General features: G+C 41.3%; 1 protein-coding gene across 1 annotated transcript in view; it reads right to left on the bottom strand.

Annotated features, from left to right (window-relative positions):
* The window catches only part of LOC109567082 (ATP-binding cassette sub-family C member 4-like), a 171,231-nt gene that overhangs the window by 131,376 nt on the left and 18,336 nt on the right, over nucleotides 1-21,519 (bottom strand). Inside the window, 7 exon segments of the mRNA XM_070799964.1 lie at nucleotides 3,753-3,854; nucleotides 6,057-6,306; nucleotides 7,255-7,380; nucleotides 8,557-8,720; nucleotides 10,009-10,045; nucleotides 10,047-10,090; nucleotides 13,911-14,126. Coding sequence (XP_070656065.1) covers nucleotides 3,753-3,854; nucleotides 6,057-6,306; nucleotides 7,255-7,380; nucleotides 8,557-8,720; nucleotides 10,009-10,045; nucleotides 10,047-10,090; nucleotides 13,911-14,126 — 939 coding nt within the window.

Raw genomic sequence — 21,519 nt, 5'->3', positions numbered from 1 at the left:
GCTAGAATCAAGATTGCCGGGAGAAATATAAATATCCTCAGATATGCAGATAACACCACCCTTATGGCAGAAAGTGAAGAGGAACTAAAGAGCCTCTTGATGAAAGTGAAAGAGGAGAGTGAGAAAGTTGGCTTAAAGCTCAACACTCAGAAAACTAAGATCATGGCATCTGGTCCCATCACTTCATGGAAAATGGATGGGAAACAGTGGAAACAGTGTCAGACTTTATTTTTTGGGGCTCCAAAATCACTGCAGATGGTGATTGCAGCCATGAAATTAAAAGACACCTACTCCTTGGAAGGAAAGTTATGACCAACCTAGACAGCATATTCAAAAGCAGAGACATAACTTTGCTGACAAAGGTCTGTCTAGTCAAGGCTATGGTTTTTCCAGTGTTCATGTATGGATGTGAGAGTTGGACTGTGAAGAAACCTGAGCACCAAAGAATTGATGCTTTTGAACTGTGATGTTGGAGAGGACTCTTGAGAGTGCCTTGCACTGCAAGGAGACCCAACCAGTCCATCCTAAAGGAGATCAGTCCTGGGTGTTCATTGGAAGGACTGATGTTGAAGCTGAAGCCAATACTTGGGCTACCTCATGTGAAGAGCTGACTCACTGGAAATGACCCTGATGCTGGGAAGGATTGGGGGCAGAAGAATGGGACGACAGAGGATGAGATGCCTGGATGGCATCACCAACTCGATGGACTTTAGTTTGGGTAAGCTCCGGGAGTTGGTGATGGACAGGGAGGCCTAGCTTCTGGGATTCCTGGGGTAGCAGAGAATTGGACATGACTGAGCGACTGCACTGAACTGAACCTCTATTAGGCAAGAAGGAAGCTGTTTTAGAATAATTTACTAACTCTTTAATGAGACAGTCATTTTAAGTTTTGACACAGGAAATGGAAGCAGTATAATTTCAGAGAAAAATTTTAGTTGATCAGATTACTGTAGATTTTTAATGATGATTGCCCTGAGTAAACAGTTCACAGTTTTTCTTTCTTCTGTATCCTTTGTCAGTTTTTATTTCTGTGATATGATAAGCATGCATATTTTTATTTCTTTAGTTTCCTTATGAATCACTAGCTTTTACAAGTTTAGAGAGATCCTTCTTCCCTGCCTTTGACACACAAGATTAATTCAGGGGCCTCAATCAGTTTAAAATGAGCTTTTGCTCACTAAGTCTCCAGGTCCTTAAGGCTTTCTTGTTTTAGTTTCTTTATCCTATAGTGGCTGAATTTAGCACTTGGTTTTCAATATTTTACCATAAGAAATGACAAGTTGCTTTGACCATTTCTTAAGCCAGAATTCCTTACATTTAGTTAATTAAACATTCATAAGATGAAGATTTACTATTTTGTCATTGCTTGCTAGTACAGCTATAGTTTGTTTTATTTGAAAGTTTATGCATATCCCTAATGTTTTCAAGTGCCTTAATTGTTTAATATCTTTGGCTTCAAAGACTTCTGGGAAAAGGTATGCTTACCTCACATTTTTGTGTCTCAGTAGTAACAGTCTAGGTACCTCGCAAAAAATTTTATTATGGTACCATGGCTGTTAGTTTTTAGTGAATGCAATCCCAGGGACGGGGGAGCCTGGTGGGCTGCCGTCTATGGGGTCGCACAGAGTCAGACATGACTGAGTGACTTAGCAGTAGCATAAGAGATAAGATTCAGTTGAAAATATTTAGAATTTTCATTCCCCCAAAGTGGTAAAAATTAGCTGCAATAGCATAATTATCATTTACCTAGATAGGAATACCTTTGTGTTGCTTTGCTAAGTCACTTCAGGCATGTCTGACTCTGTGACCCTATGGGCTGTAGCCCACCATGCTCTTCTGTCCATGGGATTCTCCAGGCAAGAATCCTGGAGTGGGCTGCCATTTCCTTCTCCAAGGAAATCTTGCCACACATTAATGTTAACATGGTAGCTATTTTTGTGAAAATGTAGCTGATGAAGGCTCTCATCTCTGTAATTCTGAATACTGCTCTAACAGAATCAGGCAATTAGTTAGATTTTACAAGAGCCTTACTGCAGAACTCACAACCTTTTCTCCTCTTCCTTTAGCAGTTTAGTATCTTGAGTTATTAATATTTTTTATTAAAATCATTGAGTTATTAACAATTTGGATTTTTTTTACTCTAGAAGGTATATAGAAACCTTTTCAGATTTTTCATCTGATTTATTCACATAGGCTGTAGTACAACTAAAATCCCTTTTTCTACCTTACAGCCATTTGTTGCACAGGCAGATACTGTTGTATATATTTTTATTTCAGTTCATTAAAAACTGCAGAAACAATCTGTATCCTATACCAAATTGATTTAAAATAAATCTACGTGTTTACTAGGAACTAAAGAAATCCGCTATTGAGTTTCATACAAAGAATGTGGTAGCATTCACAAAAAGTGGACTTCATAACAGAATTTTAGTGGTGCTTTCTATAAATGTTTCAAGAGCATTATGCCGTGAAACACCAAACAGGAGGCAAATCTACTATATTAAGGCAGGAGAAACCATCAGGGAAGGTCAGGTACCCTGTGTGAGTTTCCATGTACAGAAGGTACAGGGATGTGGTTTCATGTATCTGGGAACAAACCATTGGTTATCGGTGGGGACGGCAGGTGCTGAGTCAGAAGCAGGTGAACACGATGCAGGTGGCAGCACAGAGTCACAGGCATGATAGACGGTGAGTCTACAGTCAGGACGCGTGCTCTGTGGTCCCCGCTCTGACAGCAGCTGGGCTCTAGGCTCTGCTCTAGAGGGTGGACCCTCTGGTGGAGGCGCCTCCTCCCAGAGGTCCTCCAGCCCTGGGGGTGGCAGCAGCTTTCTGCCTTTGATAACCCCTGGGTTGTTTCACACACCACTGTTTTTCCCTTTCTGCTTTTTTCTCCCTCTTTTATCATCTCCATAACTAATTCCCTGCATGGAATTCCCTCTCCCGTGCTGGGGTTCTGTTTTCTTGACTAATTCACACTGTTAGGGGAGGATGTGCACAGAGGACCAGGGAACCAGGGGGCAGGGGGAGCATTTCAGTTGGTAAAGGGGCCGCAATGGGTGTGTGATGCTGACAACTTCTTGAGACCAGACCCTGTTTTTCTTGTGTGTTTTTTTTTTTTTTTTTAATGTTTGCTTGAACCTAACAAATAAACCAAGTGTTGGGAATCACCAGTTTTCCCTGTCAGCTTGCCATACATTGCAGTCCTTTAATAGGGAATCACTGGTGGTCATTATGCCTACCTGCTGTCTCCTCCTGCCCCAGCTGCCACCAAAGTATCCAGAAGCTCAGGATGCAGGAGCCCCCACCCTACCCCACAGCAAACATCCAGATCATGGCCTCACTCTATGTATAATAAAATGGTCTGATAATCAAGGCAAAAATATACACTAATTCCCCAAAGCATCTTTAACAACCAGTTGCATGTTTGTTAGTTAACCCATTCCACATTGCCGCATTTTGTCTGTCCAATTCCGTAAATTCTAACATTACAGATGTATGGACTTTAAATTCAATATGTGCTAATACTTTGAAAACTGTCTTGAAAATGAGAGTGAGACCAACATGTCAAACATTTTAGGTTGATATTATACTTAATCTCCATTAGATACAAACCTTAGTGCCAATTTTGTAACATACTTTTAGTTAATGAGCAAGTCATATTTTACACCATGGTACAATCTAAAAATTCTCCTATAAATCTATATCACACTTGTGTCTTAGCAGTCAGGATCTTGGAAAGAAAAATATGTTACCTCATCCCAAAAAGCAGTGAAATCTTGCATGTTCACCATCATTTCACCATCTGATGGCAGCTGAGTGTTGAGCTGTGGTATTTCATTAAGTGATAAAAAATTCTACAGAAAAGAGGGAAAAAACAGATTGTTAAACTGCAGGAAGAAAGCACAAACAAAAGCAGTTGCTTTCCTGGAATTTGCAAACTTTGAACAGTCTAAATACTGTTTTGCTAACTGTACTTAAAGTATTAGTTCACATCAGAACATATTAAATAATATATGGAATAATATATACTATTATTACAGGTCATGGTATATATCAATATAATAATATAATACAGTGTATTTGTTGCTGTTCAGTCACTAAGTTGTGTCTGACTCTTTGAAATCTCATGGACAATAGCATTCCAGGCTCCCCGTCCATCACTATCTCCAAGAGTTTGCTCAAATTCATGTTGATTGAGTCAGGGACACTATCTAACCATCTCATCCTCTGTTGTCCCCTTCTCCTCCTGCCTTCAATCTTTCTCAGTATCAGGGTCTTTTCCAATGAGTCTGCTCTTGGCATCAGGTGGCAAAGGAAATATTGATACTTCAGCACCAGTCCTTCCAGTGAATACTCATGGTTGATTCCTTTAGGATTAGCTGGTTTGAATTCTTTGCAGCCCAAGGGACTCTCAAGAGTCTTCTCCACAAAAAAAAAAAAAAAGAGTCTTATCCAGCACTACAGTTTCAAAGCATCATTTCTTCCGTGCTCAACCTGCTTTATGGTCCAACTCTCACATCCATACACAATGAGTGGAAAAGCCATAGCTTTGACTATATAGACCTTTGTTGATAAAGCAATGTCTCTGCTTTTTAATATGCTGTCTAGTTCTGTCATAGCCTTTCTCCCAAGGAGTAAGCATTTTTTTAATTTCATGGTTGTAGTCACCATCTGCAGTGATTTTGGAGCCCAAGAAAATAAAGTCTGCCACTGTTTCCACTGTTTTCCATTTATTGCCATGAACTGATGGGATGAGAGGCCATGATATTAGTTTCTTGAATGTTGAGTCTTAAGCCAGCTTTTTCATTCTCCTTTGCCCAGCATTTCACATGATGTACTTTGCATACAAGTTAAATAAGCAGGGTGACAATACACAGCCTTGACATACTCCTTTCTCAATTTGGAACTAGTCTGTTGTTCCATGTCCAGTACTAACAGTTGCTTCTTGACCTGCATACAGGTTTCTCAGGAGGCAAGTAAGGTGGTTTGATCTCTTTCATAATTTTCCACAGATTGTCGTGATCCACACAGTTAAAAGCTTTAGTGTAGTAAATGAAGAAAAAGTAGATGTTTCAAGCAAGATGGAATTCTCTTGCTTTTTCTATGATCCAATGGATGTTGGCAATTTGATCTTTGGTTCCTCTGCCTTTTCTAAATCCAGTGTATACCTGGAAGTTCTTAGTTCACATAGCGGTAGGAATTACAAATTTAAAAAGAAGAAGGCGACTAGAGAGAACGAATTAAGCAGTAAATAAAAAGGGGCCATGGATGAAAGGCAGATACAAAAGGTAGGCTCAGATACCAACAAGCAAAACATCTGTGGAAGAAAGAACTTATTTCGAACCCAGAGAATTAAGTCAATCTGAGGCCACTTGGATTTCTTTGCAAGGAATGATGTTAAAGCTGAAACTCCAGTACTTTGGCCACCTCATGCGAAGAGTTGACTCATTGGAAAAGACTCTGATGCTGGGAGGGATTGGGGGCAGGAGGATAAGAGGACGATAGAGAATGAGATGGCTGGATGGCATCACTCACTCGATGAACGTGAGTCTCAGTGAACCCTGGGAGTTGGTGATGAAAAGGGAGGCCTGGCGTGCTGTGATTCATGGGATCGCAAAGAGTCGGACACGACTGAGCGACTGAACTGAGGCTACTCTTCCTCCGCAGGGAACAGGGAGCTCTCAGCAAGTTCCTCTCCTCCCGGCCCAGAGACTGTGCACAGTCACTACCCAGTCATTGGAGTCAGCACAGGAGATGCACTCTGTTTGCTCCCGCTTTTAGACATTTTAGTCACTCTGCAGACATCACTACACTAGAGCCCTGCGCTACTGCTACTTATATATACTACTGCCCCTACATGAGAACCAGTCTTATGAGATCTGTAACACACTCTACCTAATAAGAAAAGGGAGTACCTACAACATTCTGGGAAGACTTCCAGCTTTGGCACTGAGAAAGTTAAATATCACCTAACTGGAACATAGTAACACCAAACAAAAGGAGGCATTTTACAAAAAATCCACCTACAACTGAAAAAAAATTATTTGTCCCCAAACCTTGATTCTTTGGATGCTGACAACGGTCTCTGACACCTTCTCAATGGCCATGGGGAAGTAGAGGGTGCTCGAGAACCTCAGAGCCTCGAACAGCATCACCACCACGAACACTTGGCTGGCAGTGATCCGGTTGTCAAGGAGCTCATTGGTGATGAAGGTGACAAAAATCATAATTTTGCTCACAGCAAAAAATGATGCCAAATTCATGGCCCTAAGGTAGGAACTTTTCAGAATCTTGGAGATTTCCTTCCTGAGAAAGAGAGTAGGAAAGAAGTTTTAAAAGAAGCATCAACATCCAAGGCATGAATTCAAGTCCTCACATGGAGACACTACACAGTGCACACCCGGGGCTCCGTCCCAACACCAGGACCACACACTTCATCACCACTTCACTCTTCCAACTAAATAGAGGCTTCATGTCACCCTTTTAAACACTGTGGGTCAATTGGACTGGGTTTGAACATTCTTTCAACAAGCATTCATAACCACAAGTCCTGGGCCAGGCTTCCCACTGATGACAGAAGGACACAGCCTGCCCCCTCCAGGAGCTCATGAACTTGTGCAGAAGAGAATAAGACACTCCAAAATTGTGAGACACCAAAACATCAGCCAGATGCAGGCACCATAGACCCCATGGAAGCACATGTCCTGGCTATTGTATATAGTGCTGCAATGAACACTAGGGTACACGTGTCTTTTTGAACTCTGGCTTTCTCAGAGTATATGCCCAGTAGTGGGATTGCTGGGTCATATGGTATATTTATTCCTAGTTGTTTAAGGGACCTCCATCCTGTTTTCCATGACAGCTATATCAATATACACTCCCACCAACAGGAGGAGGGTATTGTTTGTAGACTTTTTGTTGATGGTCATTTGGACCAGTATAAAGTGATGCCTCATTGTAGTCTTGATTTGCATTTCTCTCATAATGAGCGATGTTGAGAATTTTTTTATGTGTTTATTGGCTATCTGTATGTGTTCAAAAGCATATATAATTTTTCTTTTAAGAAGATGGTAAATGGAACAGTAGGTTAAAATGACATCTCCCCTATTCTACTTAACCCTCCTGTCACATGTGAGGTGTGAAGTTCATATTTAAGTTCATCTTCATGTGAAAACTTAATAAGACTTCTAAATTCAATCAGTAAAAATAGGGGGGAAAGTACAAAAATATGGTGTGATATATACAAAAACTTACCTTCTCAGTCTGGTAATAAGGTCTATAAATGACTTTTCCCAAGCATTCATTTTTATTGTTTTGATGCCAGTTATGACTTCGCTCATGATCCTGATCCTATCATCGGTGAGAGCTGCGGTCTTACTCCTGAGGGGACAGATGGGAGACATGAACCTCAGTGACCACACCCCAACTTTCTGTAGCAGCAGCACTAGGGGGCACAGGGAGGGACCAGGGATCCATGATTCCTTACAGCTCTTCTGTGCTGACATCACAGACAGGTCCTTCTCAAAGTGCAAATGGAGAAAAAGACTTCTAGGAAGTCAACCATTCAGCCTAATTCAAGGAGTAACTTGGAGAACTCACAGTACTGGCTGAGGAAGACCCAAAGTAGTCAGGTACAAACTCTCCGCCCAAGGAGGCCGAAGTTGGGCAGGGAAGGCAAAAGACACTGAATCTAATGGGAAGACAGTGTCTGTGCTGTGATAAAATAGGAGTGAAGTGCTGGGGAGCAGGAAAGATCGGGCTGTTAATTCCACTGGGAAAGGAGAGCAAGAGCTTCAGAGACCTGGCAGCACTGGAACAGGGCCTCGAAGGGTAAGGAACATCTCTCCACAGCAAGACAGGAAAGAAATTTTGAATAAACAAAACTATCACATGTAAAATCACAAAAAAGAAGAAGAAAAAAAAAAAAAAAAAAAAACTGAAGGGAAAAAAGCTTCAAACAGCACAATACCCCCATCACCTGACAACCTGGACAATGACCCACCTCCAACCCTCTGGGACCTGCTTCAGGTCTATCTCATCACCATTAGATCCTTCATCACCAGCCACTGTTCTATCACATATGCTGCTGGGACTGTGGGGCTGTATAAAGACCTAGTTAATTAAGACTGACTTTGTCCTTGAGGCTCTTATAAGTTAATGGAAACACTGAATTGAAACAAGACATGAACATAGGTACCTGAAAATTGCTCTACTACAATCATAACAAAAATACATGCAGCTAAAATTGAGCCTATAGGATTATTACTATTTAATAATGCTTAAATAACTTCAATATAGGTAACTTCTGCTCAAGGACATTCCACTTATTCAGGTATGGTGCTGGGAGGAGCCAGTGAGTGCCGTCACCTTTTTCCCTTCAAAATCAGCCTGCAGCTTAGGCTTGGAGCCTCCACTGGCTAAGCCTGAAGGGCCTACAATACATGCAAAGAAGAGACTAGAAAAGGCATTGGTTTTGTTTTTGAACAGAAGCATTAAGCAAATGGTGAATGCTACCAAGCACATATCACCTATTTTTTAAACCAGTGTTTCCCTTACCTGAGTGATGAAAATGAATTTCCAGTGCAGCTTTGCAAAAGCAGAAGAATAATGAGAACCATCATCCCAGCAAGACACGATATTCCTATTTCCATCCAGAGCAGGGCAGTCACTGCGATAGCCTGCAGTGGCCCCACCCACAGATAGTGCAAGAACGTTGTTACCTTAAAAGAGAAAGACAAAGCCTTCTTAGGACTGTATAAAGTCAAAACCAGTAAGGAGACAGCATACAAACAATCTTCTCTGAAGGAACAAACAGGAATCTAAAAGGAAGTGATCTCAGTGAGTTTTAAACCTGATGAAGCAGAAATCCAAGTGTCCACCCCAGATGACACTGTTCCGGGGTAGCACAGGGTCAGCCTCGGTTAGGTCCCAGGAGAACCTGACCAGTCACACTGAAGGAAGATGTTGATTTTGTCCACAACACAGATGAGCTCAGGGGTTCCCCAAACTCTCTCTGTCCCAAAATTCAGCCCCTATCTCCTCAGAAGAGCCTATATTATGGTACCTACCACACTCTCTGATAATTACTCGTGTATTTACCTTCCAGACAGGCTGTGGCCTTTCCAGGACAGAAATTAAGACTTTTTCATCTTTCAAATTAAGTAGAGGCCTTATGTTATGTTTGATGAATGAATAATTGAAAGAAAAGTGAAAGTGTTAGTTGCTTAGTTCTGTCTGACTCTTTGCGATCCCATGGATTGTAGCCCACCAGGCTCCCCTGTCCATGGAATTCCCCAGGCAAGGATACTGGAGTGGGGTGCCATTTCCTTCTATAGGGACTCTTCCTGACCCAGAGATAGAAAACAGGCCTCCTGTGGTGCAGGTGGGCTCTTTACCACCTTAGCCACAAGGGAAGCCCCCAAACTTAAAGGCCAGGAAAGAGAAGTTGTCTATATAGATCTGGCCAACAGCTACAATGGCATGGATAACACGATCTGTTCATAAGGTAAGTGTAAAATGGGTACCATGGGACAGCAGAGGGGAAGCTGTATCTGGCTAGGGACCACACATTTGGCATTATTCCTCAAAGGCTCCCTATGCAGCAGGCACTGAACTTGGTGCAGAAAAAGAACAATCCCTGCCCACCAAGCCTTCATCATCCGGAGGAGGAGGAATACAGTCCAGCAACACCAACACCACTTGCCAAGAAGGACCACTCCAGGAGGACCCCAGGAACCCTAACCAAGCTGGGCAAGAACACTGCTGCCTGTCTATTACTTAAGTATGTTGCAGACCTTGTCAGAAAAACCAAACCCTCATCTATAGGACAACACATATTATCACATCCAAGCTGCACACAGAGGAAATGAGCATTGGATAAAGAGAACATTTGTCTTATGTCCTCAACAGAACCCTCGCTGACACCAAACCCTGGCACCTGGCATCCCAATGAGCTAAACACAGTGAGAAGGAGGGGAAATGGAAGGGGATCCCTCAGGGGCAGCTCACCTGATCAAATCTGTTCACATCGTTGGACAGGAGGTTGACCTGTGGTGGTCTTTCCCATGGCTGAGCTACTCAGGCGAAGTGACTGAAATGAGAGAAACATACAGAGAATAGGATTTCTACAGTGATACCACGTCAGTCTGAGAACATAGCAAAAAGGAGTGAATGTTCATGGGGTCTTATGTGGTGTCAGGACTAGCAGGACGATGCCTGAAATCAGGGCTCTAGGGACCCATGTTCATCCTTAGATGATTAAATATGGTGGCAGCCCTGCCTTCAAGGACAGCAAAGGGAGGAGCAGGAGGTAGACACACAACCCTCCACCCTGTTTCTCAGTGAACTTGGACCTGCCCAAAGGATAAAGGAATATAGACTTAGACTTAGGGGTCAACTAAAGTCATTTTGAGCCAAAAACTAGACAGCATATTAAAAAGCAGATATCATTATGCTGACAAAGGTCCATATAGTCAAAGCTATGGTTTTTCCAGTTGTCATGTACAGATGTGAGAGCTGGACCATAAAGAAGGATGAGCACCAAAGAATTGATGCTTTTGAAATGTGGTGCTGGAGAAGACTCTTGAGAGTCCCTTGGACTGAAATGAGATCCAACCACTCAATCCTAAGGAAAATCAACTCTGAATACTCATTGTATGGACTGATACTGAAGCTGAAGCTCCAATACTCTGGCCACCTGATGCCAAGAGTTGACAAATTGGAAAAGAACCTGATGCTGGGAAAAATTAGGGCAGGAAGAAGAAGGGACAACAGAGGATCAGATAGTTGGATGGCATCCCTGACTTGATGGACATGAGTTTCAGCAAAATCCAGGAGATGTTGAAGGGCAGGGAAGGCTGGTGTGCTGCAGTCCATGGGGTCACAGAGAGCTGGACAGGACTGAGTGACTGAACAACAACAACAAGATGAGAGTGGAAAGGCTGCCTCAAGGAAAGAGATTAGAGGACTTGGACTATATATGTGATCATTCATTAATTCCAGGTGTGACATCATTTAAAAACTTTGGTCTTAGTTTCCTCATTCTAAAACTAACCAGTATAATATTCAAAACACTAATTATTTACTATGCCAAAGCCTTTGACTGTGTGGATCACTATAAACTGTGGAAAATTCTGAAAGAGATGGGAATACCAGACCATCTGACCTGTCTCTTGGGAAACCTGTATGCAGGTCAGGAAGCAACAGTTAGAACTGGACATGGAACAACAGACTTGTTCCAAATAGGAAAAGGAGTACATCAAGGCTGTATTTGGTCATCCTGCTTATTTAACTTATATGCAGTACATCATGAGAAATGCTGGGCTGGAAGAAGCACAAGCTGGAATCCAGATTGCCGGGAGAAATATCAATAACCTCAGATATGCAGATGACACCACCCTTATGGCAGAAAGTGAAGAGGAACTAAAAAGCCTCTTGATGAAGGTGAAAGAGGAGGATGAAAAAGCTCAACATTCAGAAAACGAAGATCATGGCATCCGGTCCCATCACTTCATGGGAAATAGATGGGGAAACAGTGGAAACAATGTCAGACTTTATTTTTTTGGGCTCCAAAATCACTACAGATGGTGACTGCAGCCATGAAATTAAAAGACGCTTACTCCTTGAAGGGAAAATTATGACCAATCTAGATAGCATATTAAAAAGCAGAGACACTACTTTGCCAGCAAAGGTCCATCTAGTCAAGGCTATGGTTTTTCCAGTAGTCATGTATGGATGTGAGAGTTGGACTGTGAAGAAAGCTGAGTGCCAAACAATTGATGCTTTTGAACTGTGGTGTTGGAGAAGACTCTTGAGAGTCCCTTGGACTGCACGGAGATCCAACCAATCCATTCTGAAGGAGATCAGCCCTGGTATTTCTTTGGAAGGAATGATGCTAAAGCTGAAACTCCAGTACTATGGCCACCTCTTGCGAAGAGTTGACTCATTGGAAAAGACTCTGATGCTGGGAGGGATTGAGGGCAGGAGGAGAAGGGGATGACAGAGGATGGGATGGCTGGATGACATCACTGACTCGATGGACGTGAGTCTGAGTGAACTCCGGGAGTTGGTGATGAACAGGGAGGTCTGGTGTGCTGTGATTCATGGGGTTGCAAAGAATTGGACACGACTGAGCAACTGAACTGAACTGAAGCTGGTAAATGAACACTGTGGGAGATGTTTACATTCACATAAGCAACATGCAAGGTCAGATCAGATTTCCCAAAGGAGAGATTCCAAAGTGTTAGCTGGAAGAGAAAGAAAAACCAGGTGGACAGTGGCTCAGCTATGCAGCAAAGAACAAGGTCTTTTTGACTAAACCATCATCTCAAATCTAACTTAAGGCTTTTCACAGTGCAGTTCTGGTGAAATTTCCTGCATACTCATGGGAGCTAAGCATGATCTGGAAAGATAAAAATCTAGCTAATTTGTGGGGAAATCTGAGTATTTGTCTACTAAATGGCAGAAGGTGCCAGAGAATAACAAAAATGATGATGGCAGACAATGAAGACCCTTAACTAGAAGGTATGTCACCCAAGGAGAAACCAGGCTTATGTGCCAAACACAGACAGTGAGAGGTCAGGGCCCTGAGTCCACACAGTCCTGAGATTTAAAGATGGGAGAAGACATTCTACATTTTGCCCAGAAAAGTATTCCCAGGAAACAGGAGCTCTAGATAAGTAACAAATAGTAAAAGAAGCAATAATTTTCATTTAAATCACCTGGTTTTAGGTTTCATTGAGGATTTTATTCATTTGTAATAAAATTAAATATATTTAATATGCTCAGTGTGATGTTTTGATGTAAATAAACATTGGGAAATGGTTACAGTAGGAAAACAAATGAACAAACCCATCATTGCACATAGTTATCCTTTCGTGTATGTGGTGAGAACACTTAAGATCTATTCTCTCATCAAATTTCAACAATAAAATACAGCTAAATAAAAAATTTTTTTCTAGGAAAAAGGAAACAGCCCAGGGCAAAGAGATATGCGGGGTCAAATTTATAATGAGCCCTTCAGCTCTTAACACTGTGGAAATTCCCTTGTGAAAACAGCTAAAATCCTGAATTCTTTTAAACTACTTAAGTCTAGGTTAAACTATAGAATAATTCCATGGCAATTCTCAACACAAAATCACTGAACACACCAAGTCAGGTCTTATTAAAAGTACTAAAATGCATACTAAATAAAAAGGAAATATTGAATTAAGAAAATAACTTGAATGAATAGCAACAAATTCCCACCAAAATTACTAAAAGCTGCATAAGATTTCAAGTTTCATCCCAACATTCAGCTATATTCTTTAATACCAATATAAACAATCATAGCTATAGAATATAGCGAGAGAATCTATGTTTGGCATGGATTCCATTTATATTTTTCTTTAGTTCACACAATTACATTAAATATGACTAGATGAGTCATTTAAACATATAATCATTCCCTTTCTCAAATACATTTTGTGCTCCTAGATATAATTTTATAAATCCAATCAATGAAGTTTACTTTTAAATACCAATTTGATGTAAAAGACGGCCTTAATGAACAACAAAATTGCCACAAATACAGCTACAAGATTAAGGCATGAAAACACTGAAAAAAAATTTGATACTTTTTATACTTATTTTTTAATTAAATTCCATTGCAAGCTGAGTGGATATCACACAACAACCTGTGGATAAGAGTTATCAAAGGCAGCCCTGATCCGATCTCAATACAAAACTTTTAATTATTCACTTGTAAAGTTTGCTTAAATGATGAAAATAAAATTGGCCTGATGCAAATAGCAAGCTTCTCTAGGAAGGTGTAAATGATCCCAGTTATAAGATGTTTAATTTACAGAGAACTTTCCCAAAATGTTCCTGATCCTCTAGGGGAGGTACACACCGTGGTACCGAGCGACACTCACCTTGCGGTAGATCATATGGCACACGGCTACTCTCAGCCTCATCCCCACATGCTGCATGTGGTAGAAGCACAAGTGGTGTAGAACGGCCCATATGAGCACGCAGGCGCTCAGCCCTGCTGTGTAGCCGTAGGCTTCGTGCAAAGCGGCAGAATCATAGTTTTCAACATAACTAATAATTTTCCCCATAAATATGGGCAGAACCACCTTGGTGCCTTCCTGAAAGAACAAAAGCCTTAATTAGAGCTACAAGTTATGCCAATTTTTTTTAACACAAACTTTACTTTTATTATTAGCATGTTAAAAAGCCATCTTGACAAAATGCTACACTCATTGCTAATCTAAAGGAAAAATACACAGAGTCACTATTTCCAGTAAGACAACCAGACAAAGTTTTAAGGTAAACCAAAATTTTACATTCAAAGACAATAAAGCCTTAGTATTGGGTTGGCCAAAAAGTTCTTTTGATTTTTAAGTAAAAATAAGAGATACAGTTTTCATTTTCACCAAGAACTTTGTTGAACAATGTATTCAAAATTCTGTTCCACTATCTTTTGCCATTTTTTAGGCAACTTCATAATTCCGTCTTCCCAAAACTTTATATCTTTTTGAGCAAAGAACTATTTCAGGTGCCTTTAACAGTCTTCTGGGGAATTAGAATTTTTTCCATTAAGAGAATTTTGTAAAAAACAAAATAAATGGAAACCTGAAAGTGCAATGTCTGGTGAATATGGCAGATGAGTCAGAATTTCCAGGCCAGGCTGTAACAGTTTTTGCCTGGTCATCAAAGAAATATATGGTCTTACATTATGTATTTTCTGTTGACTAATTCCAACACTTCATCAAGAGCTGCTTTAAGTTGACCTAATTGGGAGAAGTACTCATTGGAATTAAATGTTTGTTTTTCCAAAAGGAGCTCACAATAGAGGACTCCCTTCCAGTCTCACCCTATACAGGTCACCTTCTTTGGATGAATACTAGACTTTGGTGTGGTTGGTGGTGGTTAATTTCATTTACCTCAGGATCTCTTCCATTCAGCATTAGTGTACATTATTCACTTTTCATCACCCATCACAATTTGTTTTTGAAAAGGAGCATTTTATTAATAGTTACATTTCAGTAGAGAATGGTATGCAGAAATATGATCAAGAAGGTCTTTGTATTTCTCCTCGCTCAACTTAGATGATCATGATGGTGTGATTACTCACCAAGAGCCAGACATCCTGGAATGTGAAGTCAACTGGGCCTTAGGAAATATCACTACAAACAAAGCTAGTGGAGTTGATGGAATTCCAGTTGACCTATTTCAAATCCTAAAAGATGATGCTATGAAAGTGCTGCACTCAATATGCCAGCAAATTTGGAAAACTCATCTGTGGCCACAGGACTGGAAAAGGTCAGTTTTCACTTCAGTCCCAAAGAAAGGCAATGCCAAAGAATGCTCAAACTACCGCACAATTGCACTCATCTCACACGCTAGTAAAGTAATGCTTAAAATTCTACAAGCCAGGCATTAGTAACACATGAACCATGAACTTCCAGATGTTTGGGCTGGTTTTAGAAAAGGCAGAGGAATCAGAGATCAAATTGCCAATATCTGTTGGATCAAAGAAAAAACAAGAGAGTTCCAGAAAAACATCTACTTCTGCGTTATTGACTATGCCAAAGCCTTTGACTGTGTGGATCACAACAAACTGTGGAAAATTCTGAAAGAGACGGGAATACCAGACCACCTGAACTGCCTCTTGAGAAATCTTTATGCAGGTCAGGAAGCAAGTTAGAACTGGACATAGAATAACAGACTGGTTCCAAATCGGGAAAAGGGGTGTGTCAAAGCTGTATATCGTCACCCTGCTTATTTAACTTCTATGTAGAGTACATCACAAGAAACGCTGGGCCGGATGAAGCACAAGTTGGAATCAAGCTTGCCGGGTGAAATGTCAATAACCCCAGATATGCAGATGACACCACCCTTATGGCAGAAAGTGAAGAAGAACTAAAGAGCCTCTTGATGAAAGTGAAAGAGGAGAGTGAAAAAGTTGGCTTAAAACTCAACATTCAGAAAACTAAGATCATGGCATCCAGTCCCATCACTTCACAGCAAATAGATGAGGAAACAGTGGCAGACTTTATTTTGGGGGGCTCCAAAATCACCACAGATGGTGACTACAGCCATGAAATTAAAAGATGGTTACTCCTAGGAAGAAAAGTTATGACCAATCTAGACAGCATATTAAAAAGCAGAGACATTACTTTGCCAACAAAGGTCCATCTAGTCAAGGCTATAGTTTTTCCAGTAGTCATGTATGGATGTGAGAGTTGGACTATAAAGAAAGCTGAGCACTAAAGAATTGATGCTTTTGAACTGTGGTGTTGGAGAAGACTCTTGAGAGTCCCTTGGGCTGCAAGGAGTTCCAACCAGTCCATCCTAAAGGAGATTAGTCCTGAGTGTTCAGTGGAAGGACTGGTGCTGAAGCTGAAGCTCCAATACTTTGGCCACCTGATGCAAAGAACTGATTCATTTGAAAAGATGCTGATGCTGGGAAAGATTGAGGGCAGGAGAAGGGGATGACAGAGGATGAGATGTTTGGATGGCATCACTGACTCAATGGACATGAGTTTGGGTAAACCCTGGGAGTTGGTGATGGACAGGGAGGCTGGCGTGCTGCAGTCCATGGGATCGCAAAGAGTCAGAGACGACTGAGCCACCGAACTGAATTTAACTTTGGTGGAAACCAATCATCAAAGTGATTAATATAACCAAGATGGTGCAATGACTTTCAATGTTTGGTTTTTTTTTTTGGATAGTTTGAGTATGTTGGCTATCTCCCATATGATATAACATTGTTGTTCTCAGTTAATGTCTAGATTTGATCTCTATCAACTTTAACTGGTCTACTCGACTCCAAAACATCATACACCAAGAAATCTCCAGCATGAAACTTTTTTTTTCCTGTGTTGGGTCTTTATTTTAGCGTGCAGACTTCTCTATTTGGGAAGCACCAGCTTAGTTGCCCTGAGGTATGTGATATCGTAATTCCCCGACCAGGGATCAAACCCGTGAGCCCTGCATTGGAAGTGGTCTTAACCTCTGGACCACCAGGGAAGTCCTCTGATGAGTTTGATTTTGATAGCTCTCTTCAGTCTGTACAAAGTTGAAGAACCCACAAGAGGAAGAGAAGGAGAATTCAAAATTCAAAACATGAAGCATAACTAAAATGCATTTTCTGCTCAACTAACTAGTGCCTGATCAGATTATTTACAGAAAGCTGACCCCATCTCTCAAAAGGCTGTGACACAGAAGCCCTAAACTTCTGTCTTGTTCTACACATATGTTCACAGGCTGTAATACCTGCCTTACCTTCCACAAGGTCACAGGAGATTTCATCTACTCCAGAGAAAAGAAGACTGTTTAATGGAAAAATTATGAATAAGATGACCATATCAGAGTGATGACCAGTTCTCAAGAACACAAAGGCTCACTATTACATTTCCAGCAAGCTCCATCATTCACACTTGGTGGCACTAAGAGCTTAAGAAGAGCCCCTCATAGATTTTAAAACAGAGTTTATACAGTTTCCTGAGATAGAAGGCTAGAGACTTACACAGAGAAGCAAGAAAGTCAAACTACACATGGCCGTCCCAGCCCAGACATGATCAAGGGCAGCCCAGTGCTGCAGGCTACAAACCTGGGACTATCCACCAGAAGCCCAGTGGTAACACCTGCCATCCCAAAGTGTCCTAAAACTGTGATTCTCTTTGGGAATCACTGCTGTCTGTTCAGTTCAGTAGCTCAGTAATGTCCAACTCTTTGTGACCCCATGGACTGCAGCATGCCAGGCTTCCCTGTTCATCACCGAGCCCCAGAGCCTGCTCAAACTCATGTCCACTGAGTTAATGATGTCATCCAACAATCTCATCCTCTGTCATCCCCTTCTGCTCCTGTCTTCAATCTTTTCTAGCACCAGGTTCTTTTCTAAAGAGTCAGATCTTTCCATCAAATGGCCAAAATATTGGAGTTTCAGCTTCAGCATCAGTCCTTCCAATGAATATTCAGGACTGGTTTCCTTTAGGATGGACTGGATGGATCTCCTTGCAGTCCAAGGGACTTTCTAGAGGCTTCTCCAATCAGATCAGATCAGATCAGTCACTCAGTCGTGTCCGACTCTTTGCGACCCCATGAATCGCAGCACGCCAGGCCTCGCTGTCCATCACCAACTCCCGGAGTTCACTCAGACTCACATCCATCGAGTCAGTGATGTCATCCAGCCATCTCATCCTCTGTAGTCCCCTTTTCCTCTTGTCCCCAATCCCTCCCAGCATCAGAGTCTTTTCCAATGAGTCAACTCTTCGCATCAGGTGGACAAAGTATTGGAGTTTCAGCTTTAGCATCATTCCTTCCAAAGAAATCCCATGGCTGATCTCCTTCAGAATGGATTGGTTGGATCTCCTTGCAGCCCAAAGGACTCTCAAGAGTCTTCTCCAACACCACAGTTCAAAAGCATCAATTCTTCAGTGCTTAGCCTTCTTCACAGTCCAACTCTCACATCCATACATGACCATGGGAAAAACCATAGCCTTGACTAGACGGACCTTTGTTGGCAAAGTAATGTCTCTGCTTTTGAATATGCTATCTAGGTTGGTCATAACTTTCCTTCCAAGGAGTAAGTGTCTTTTAATTTCATGGCCGCAGTCACCATATGCAGTGATTTTGGAGCCCAGAAAAATAAAGTCTGACACTGTTTTCACTGTTTCCCCATCTATTTCCCATGAAGTGATGGGACCAGATGCAATGATCTTTGTTTTCTGAATGTTGAGCTTTAAGCCAACTTTTTCACTCTCCACTTTCACCTTCATCAAGAGGCTTTTTAGTTCCTCTTCACTTTCTGCCATAAGGGTGGTGTCATCTGCGTATCTGAGGTTATTGATATTTCTCCTGGCAATCTTGATCCCAGCTTGTGCTTCTTCCAGCCCAGCGTTTCTCATGATGTACTCTAAACAGGGTGACAATATACAGCCTTGACGAGCTCCTTTTCCTATTTGGAACCAGTCTGTTGTTCCATGTCCAGTTCTAACTGTTGCTTCCTGACCTGCATACAAATTTCTCAAGAGGCAGATCAGGTGTTCTGGTATTCCCATCTCTTTCAGAATTTTCCACAGTTTATTGTGATCCACACAGTCAAAGGCTTTGGCATGATCCAGCGTATGTTGGCAATTTGATCTCTGGTTCCTCTGCCTTTTCTAAAAACAGCTTGAACATCAGGAAGTTCACAGTTCACATACTGCTGAAGCCTGGCTTGGAGAATTTTAAGCATTACTTTACTAGCGTGTGAGATGAGTGCAATTGTGCGGTAGTTTGAGCATTCTTTGGCATTGCCTTTCTTTGGGATTGGAGTGAAAACTGACCTTTTCCAGTCCTGTGGCCACTGCTGAGTTTTCCAAATTTGCTGGTATGTTGAGTGCAGCACTTTTACACCATCATCTTTCAGGATTAGGAATAGCTGAAATGGAATTCTATCACCTCCACTAGCTTTGTTCGTAGTAATGCTTTCTAACTCCCACTTGACTTCACATTCCAGGATGTCTGGCTCTAGGTCAGTGATCACACCATTGTGATTATCTGGGTTGTGAAGATCTTTTTGTACAGTTCTTCTGTGTATTCTTGCCATCTCTTCTTAATATCTTCTGCTTCTGTTAGGTCCATACCATTTCTGTCTTTTATCGAGCCCATCTTTGCATGAAATGTTCCTTTGGTATCTCTGAATTTCTTGAAGAGATCTCTAGTCTTTCCCATTCTGTTGTTTTCCTCTATTTCTTTGCATTGATCACTGAAGAAGGCTTTCTTATCTCTTCTTGCTGTTCTTTGGAACTCTGCATTCAGATGTTTATATCTTTCCTTTTCTCCTTTGCTTTTCACTTCTCTTCTTTTCACAGCTATTTGTAAGGCCTCCCCAGACAGCCATTTTGCTTTCTTGCATTTCTTTTCCATGGGGATGGTCTTGATCCCTGTCTTCTGTACAATGTCATAAAACTCATTCCATAGCTCATCAGGCACTGTATCTATCAGATCTAGGCCCTTAAATCTGTTTCTCACTTCCACTGTATAATCATAAGGGATTTGTTTTAGGTCATACCTGAATGGTCTAGTGGTTTTCCCTACTTTCTTCAATTTAAGTCTGAATTTGGCAATAAGGAGTTCATGGTCTGAGCCACAGTCAGCTCCTGGTCTTGTTTTTGCTGACTGTATAGAGCTTCTCTATCTTTGGTTGCAAAGAATATAAACAATCTGATTTTGGTGTTGACCATCTGGTGATGTCCATGTATAGAGTCTTCTCTTGTGTTGTTGGAAGAGGGTGTTTGTTATGACCAGTGCATTTTATTGGCAAAACTTTATTAGTCTTTGCCCTGCTTCATTCCATATTCCAAGGCCAAATTTGCCTGTTACTCCAGGTGTTTGACTTCCTACTTTTGCATTCCAGTCCCCTATAATGAAAAGGACATCTTTTTTTGGGTGTTAGTTCTAAAAGGTCTTGTAGGTCTTCACAGAACCGTTAAGCTTCAGCTTCTTCAGCGTAACTCGTTCGGGCATAGACTTGGATTACTGTGATATTGAATGGTTTGCCTTGGAAACGAATGGAGATCATTCTATCGTTTTTGAGATTGCAGCCAAGTACTGCATTTCGGACTCTTTTGTTGACCATGATGGCTACTCCATTTTTTCTAAGGGATTCCTGCTCGCAGCAGTAGATACAATGGTCATCTGAGTTAAATTCACCCATTCCAGTCCATTTCAGTTCGCTGATTCCTAGAATGTCAACATTCACTCTTGCCACCTCTTGTTTGACCACTTCCAATTTGCCTTGATTCACGGACCTGACATTCCAGGTTCTTATGCAATATTGCTCTTTACAGCATCGGACCTTGCTTCTATCACCAGTCACATCCACAGCTGGGTATTCTTTTTACTTTGGCTCCATCCCTTCATTCTTTCTGGAGTTATTTCTCCACTGATCTCCAGTAGCATATTGGGTACCTACTGACCTGGGGAGTTTCTCTTTCAGTATCCTATCATTTTGCCTTTTCATACTGTTCTTGTCCAATAGCACAGTTCAAAAGCATCAATTATTTGGCCCTCAGCTTTCTTTATATTCCAACTCTCACATACATACATGACTACTGGAAAAACCAGAGCTTTGGCTAGATGGAACTTTGTTGGCTATTACTCAGCTGTCTGTTACTCAGTTATTTGATCCTAACATCGCTGCAATTACAGAAGGAGTAAGAGTAATGTCACCTACCTAAAAGAATACTGATAAATGCAACAAATTCAGCAAAAAAAGAGTGCAAAATAAAAGCAGGTCATTACTGCCTAAGTGTCTGGGTTTATCTGCTGAGAGACAGTCTTTAATCACCCAGTTGCACAAGCAGACTCAATGAGGAGTAATACCAGTTCATGGTCTATAGCTTCTACTCTTCTGTCTGTTCTTGATCCTAATCCTCAACTAGTGAGTAATAAAACAACTGAGAAAATCTTCATTATCAAACTTAAGACTAGCCAAATTAAAACTTTCTGGATAAGCAAGCACAAGATCAAAAATTGTTCCCCAAAACT

The sequence above is a fragment of the Bos indicus genome, chromosome 12, assembly GCF_029378745.1.
Source record: "Bos indicus isolate NIAB-ARS_2022 breed Sahiwal x Tharparkar chromosome 12, NIAB-ARS_B.indTharparkar_mat_pri_1.0, whole genome shotgun sequence".
Lineage (NCBI taxonomy): Eukaryota > Metazoa > Chordata > Mammalia > Artiodactyla > Bovidae > Bos > Bos indicus.
The sequence above is the reverse complement of the archived record's forward strand: the minus strand, read 5'-3'. Positions and strand labels throughout refer to the sequence as shown.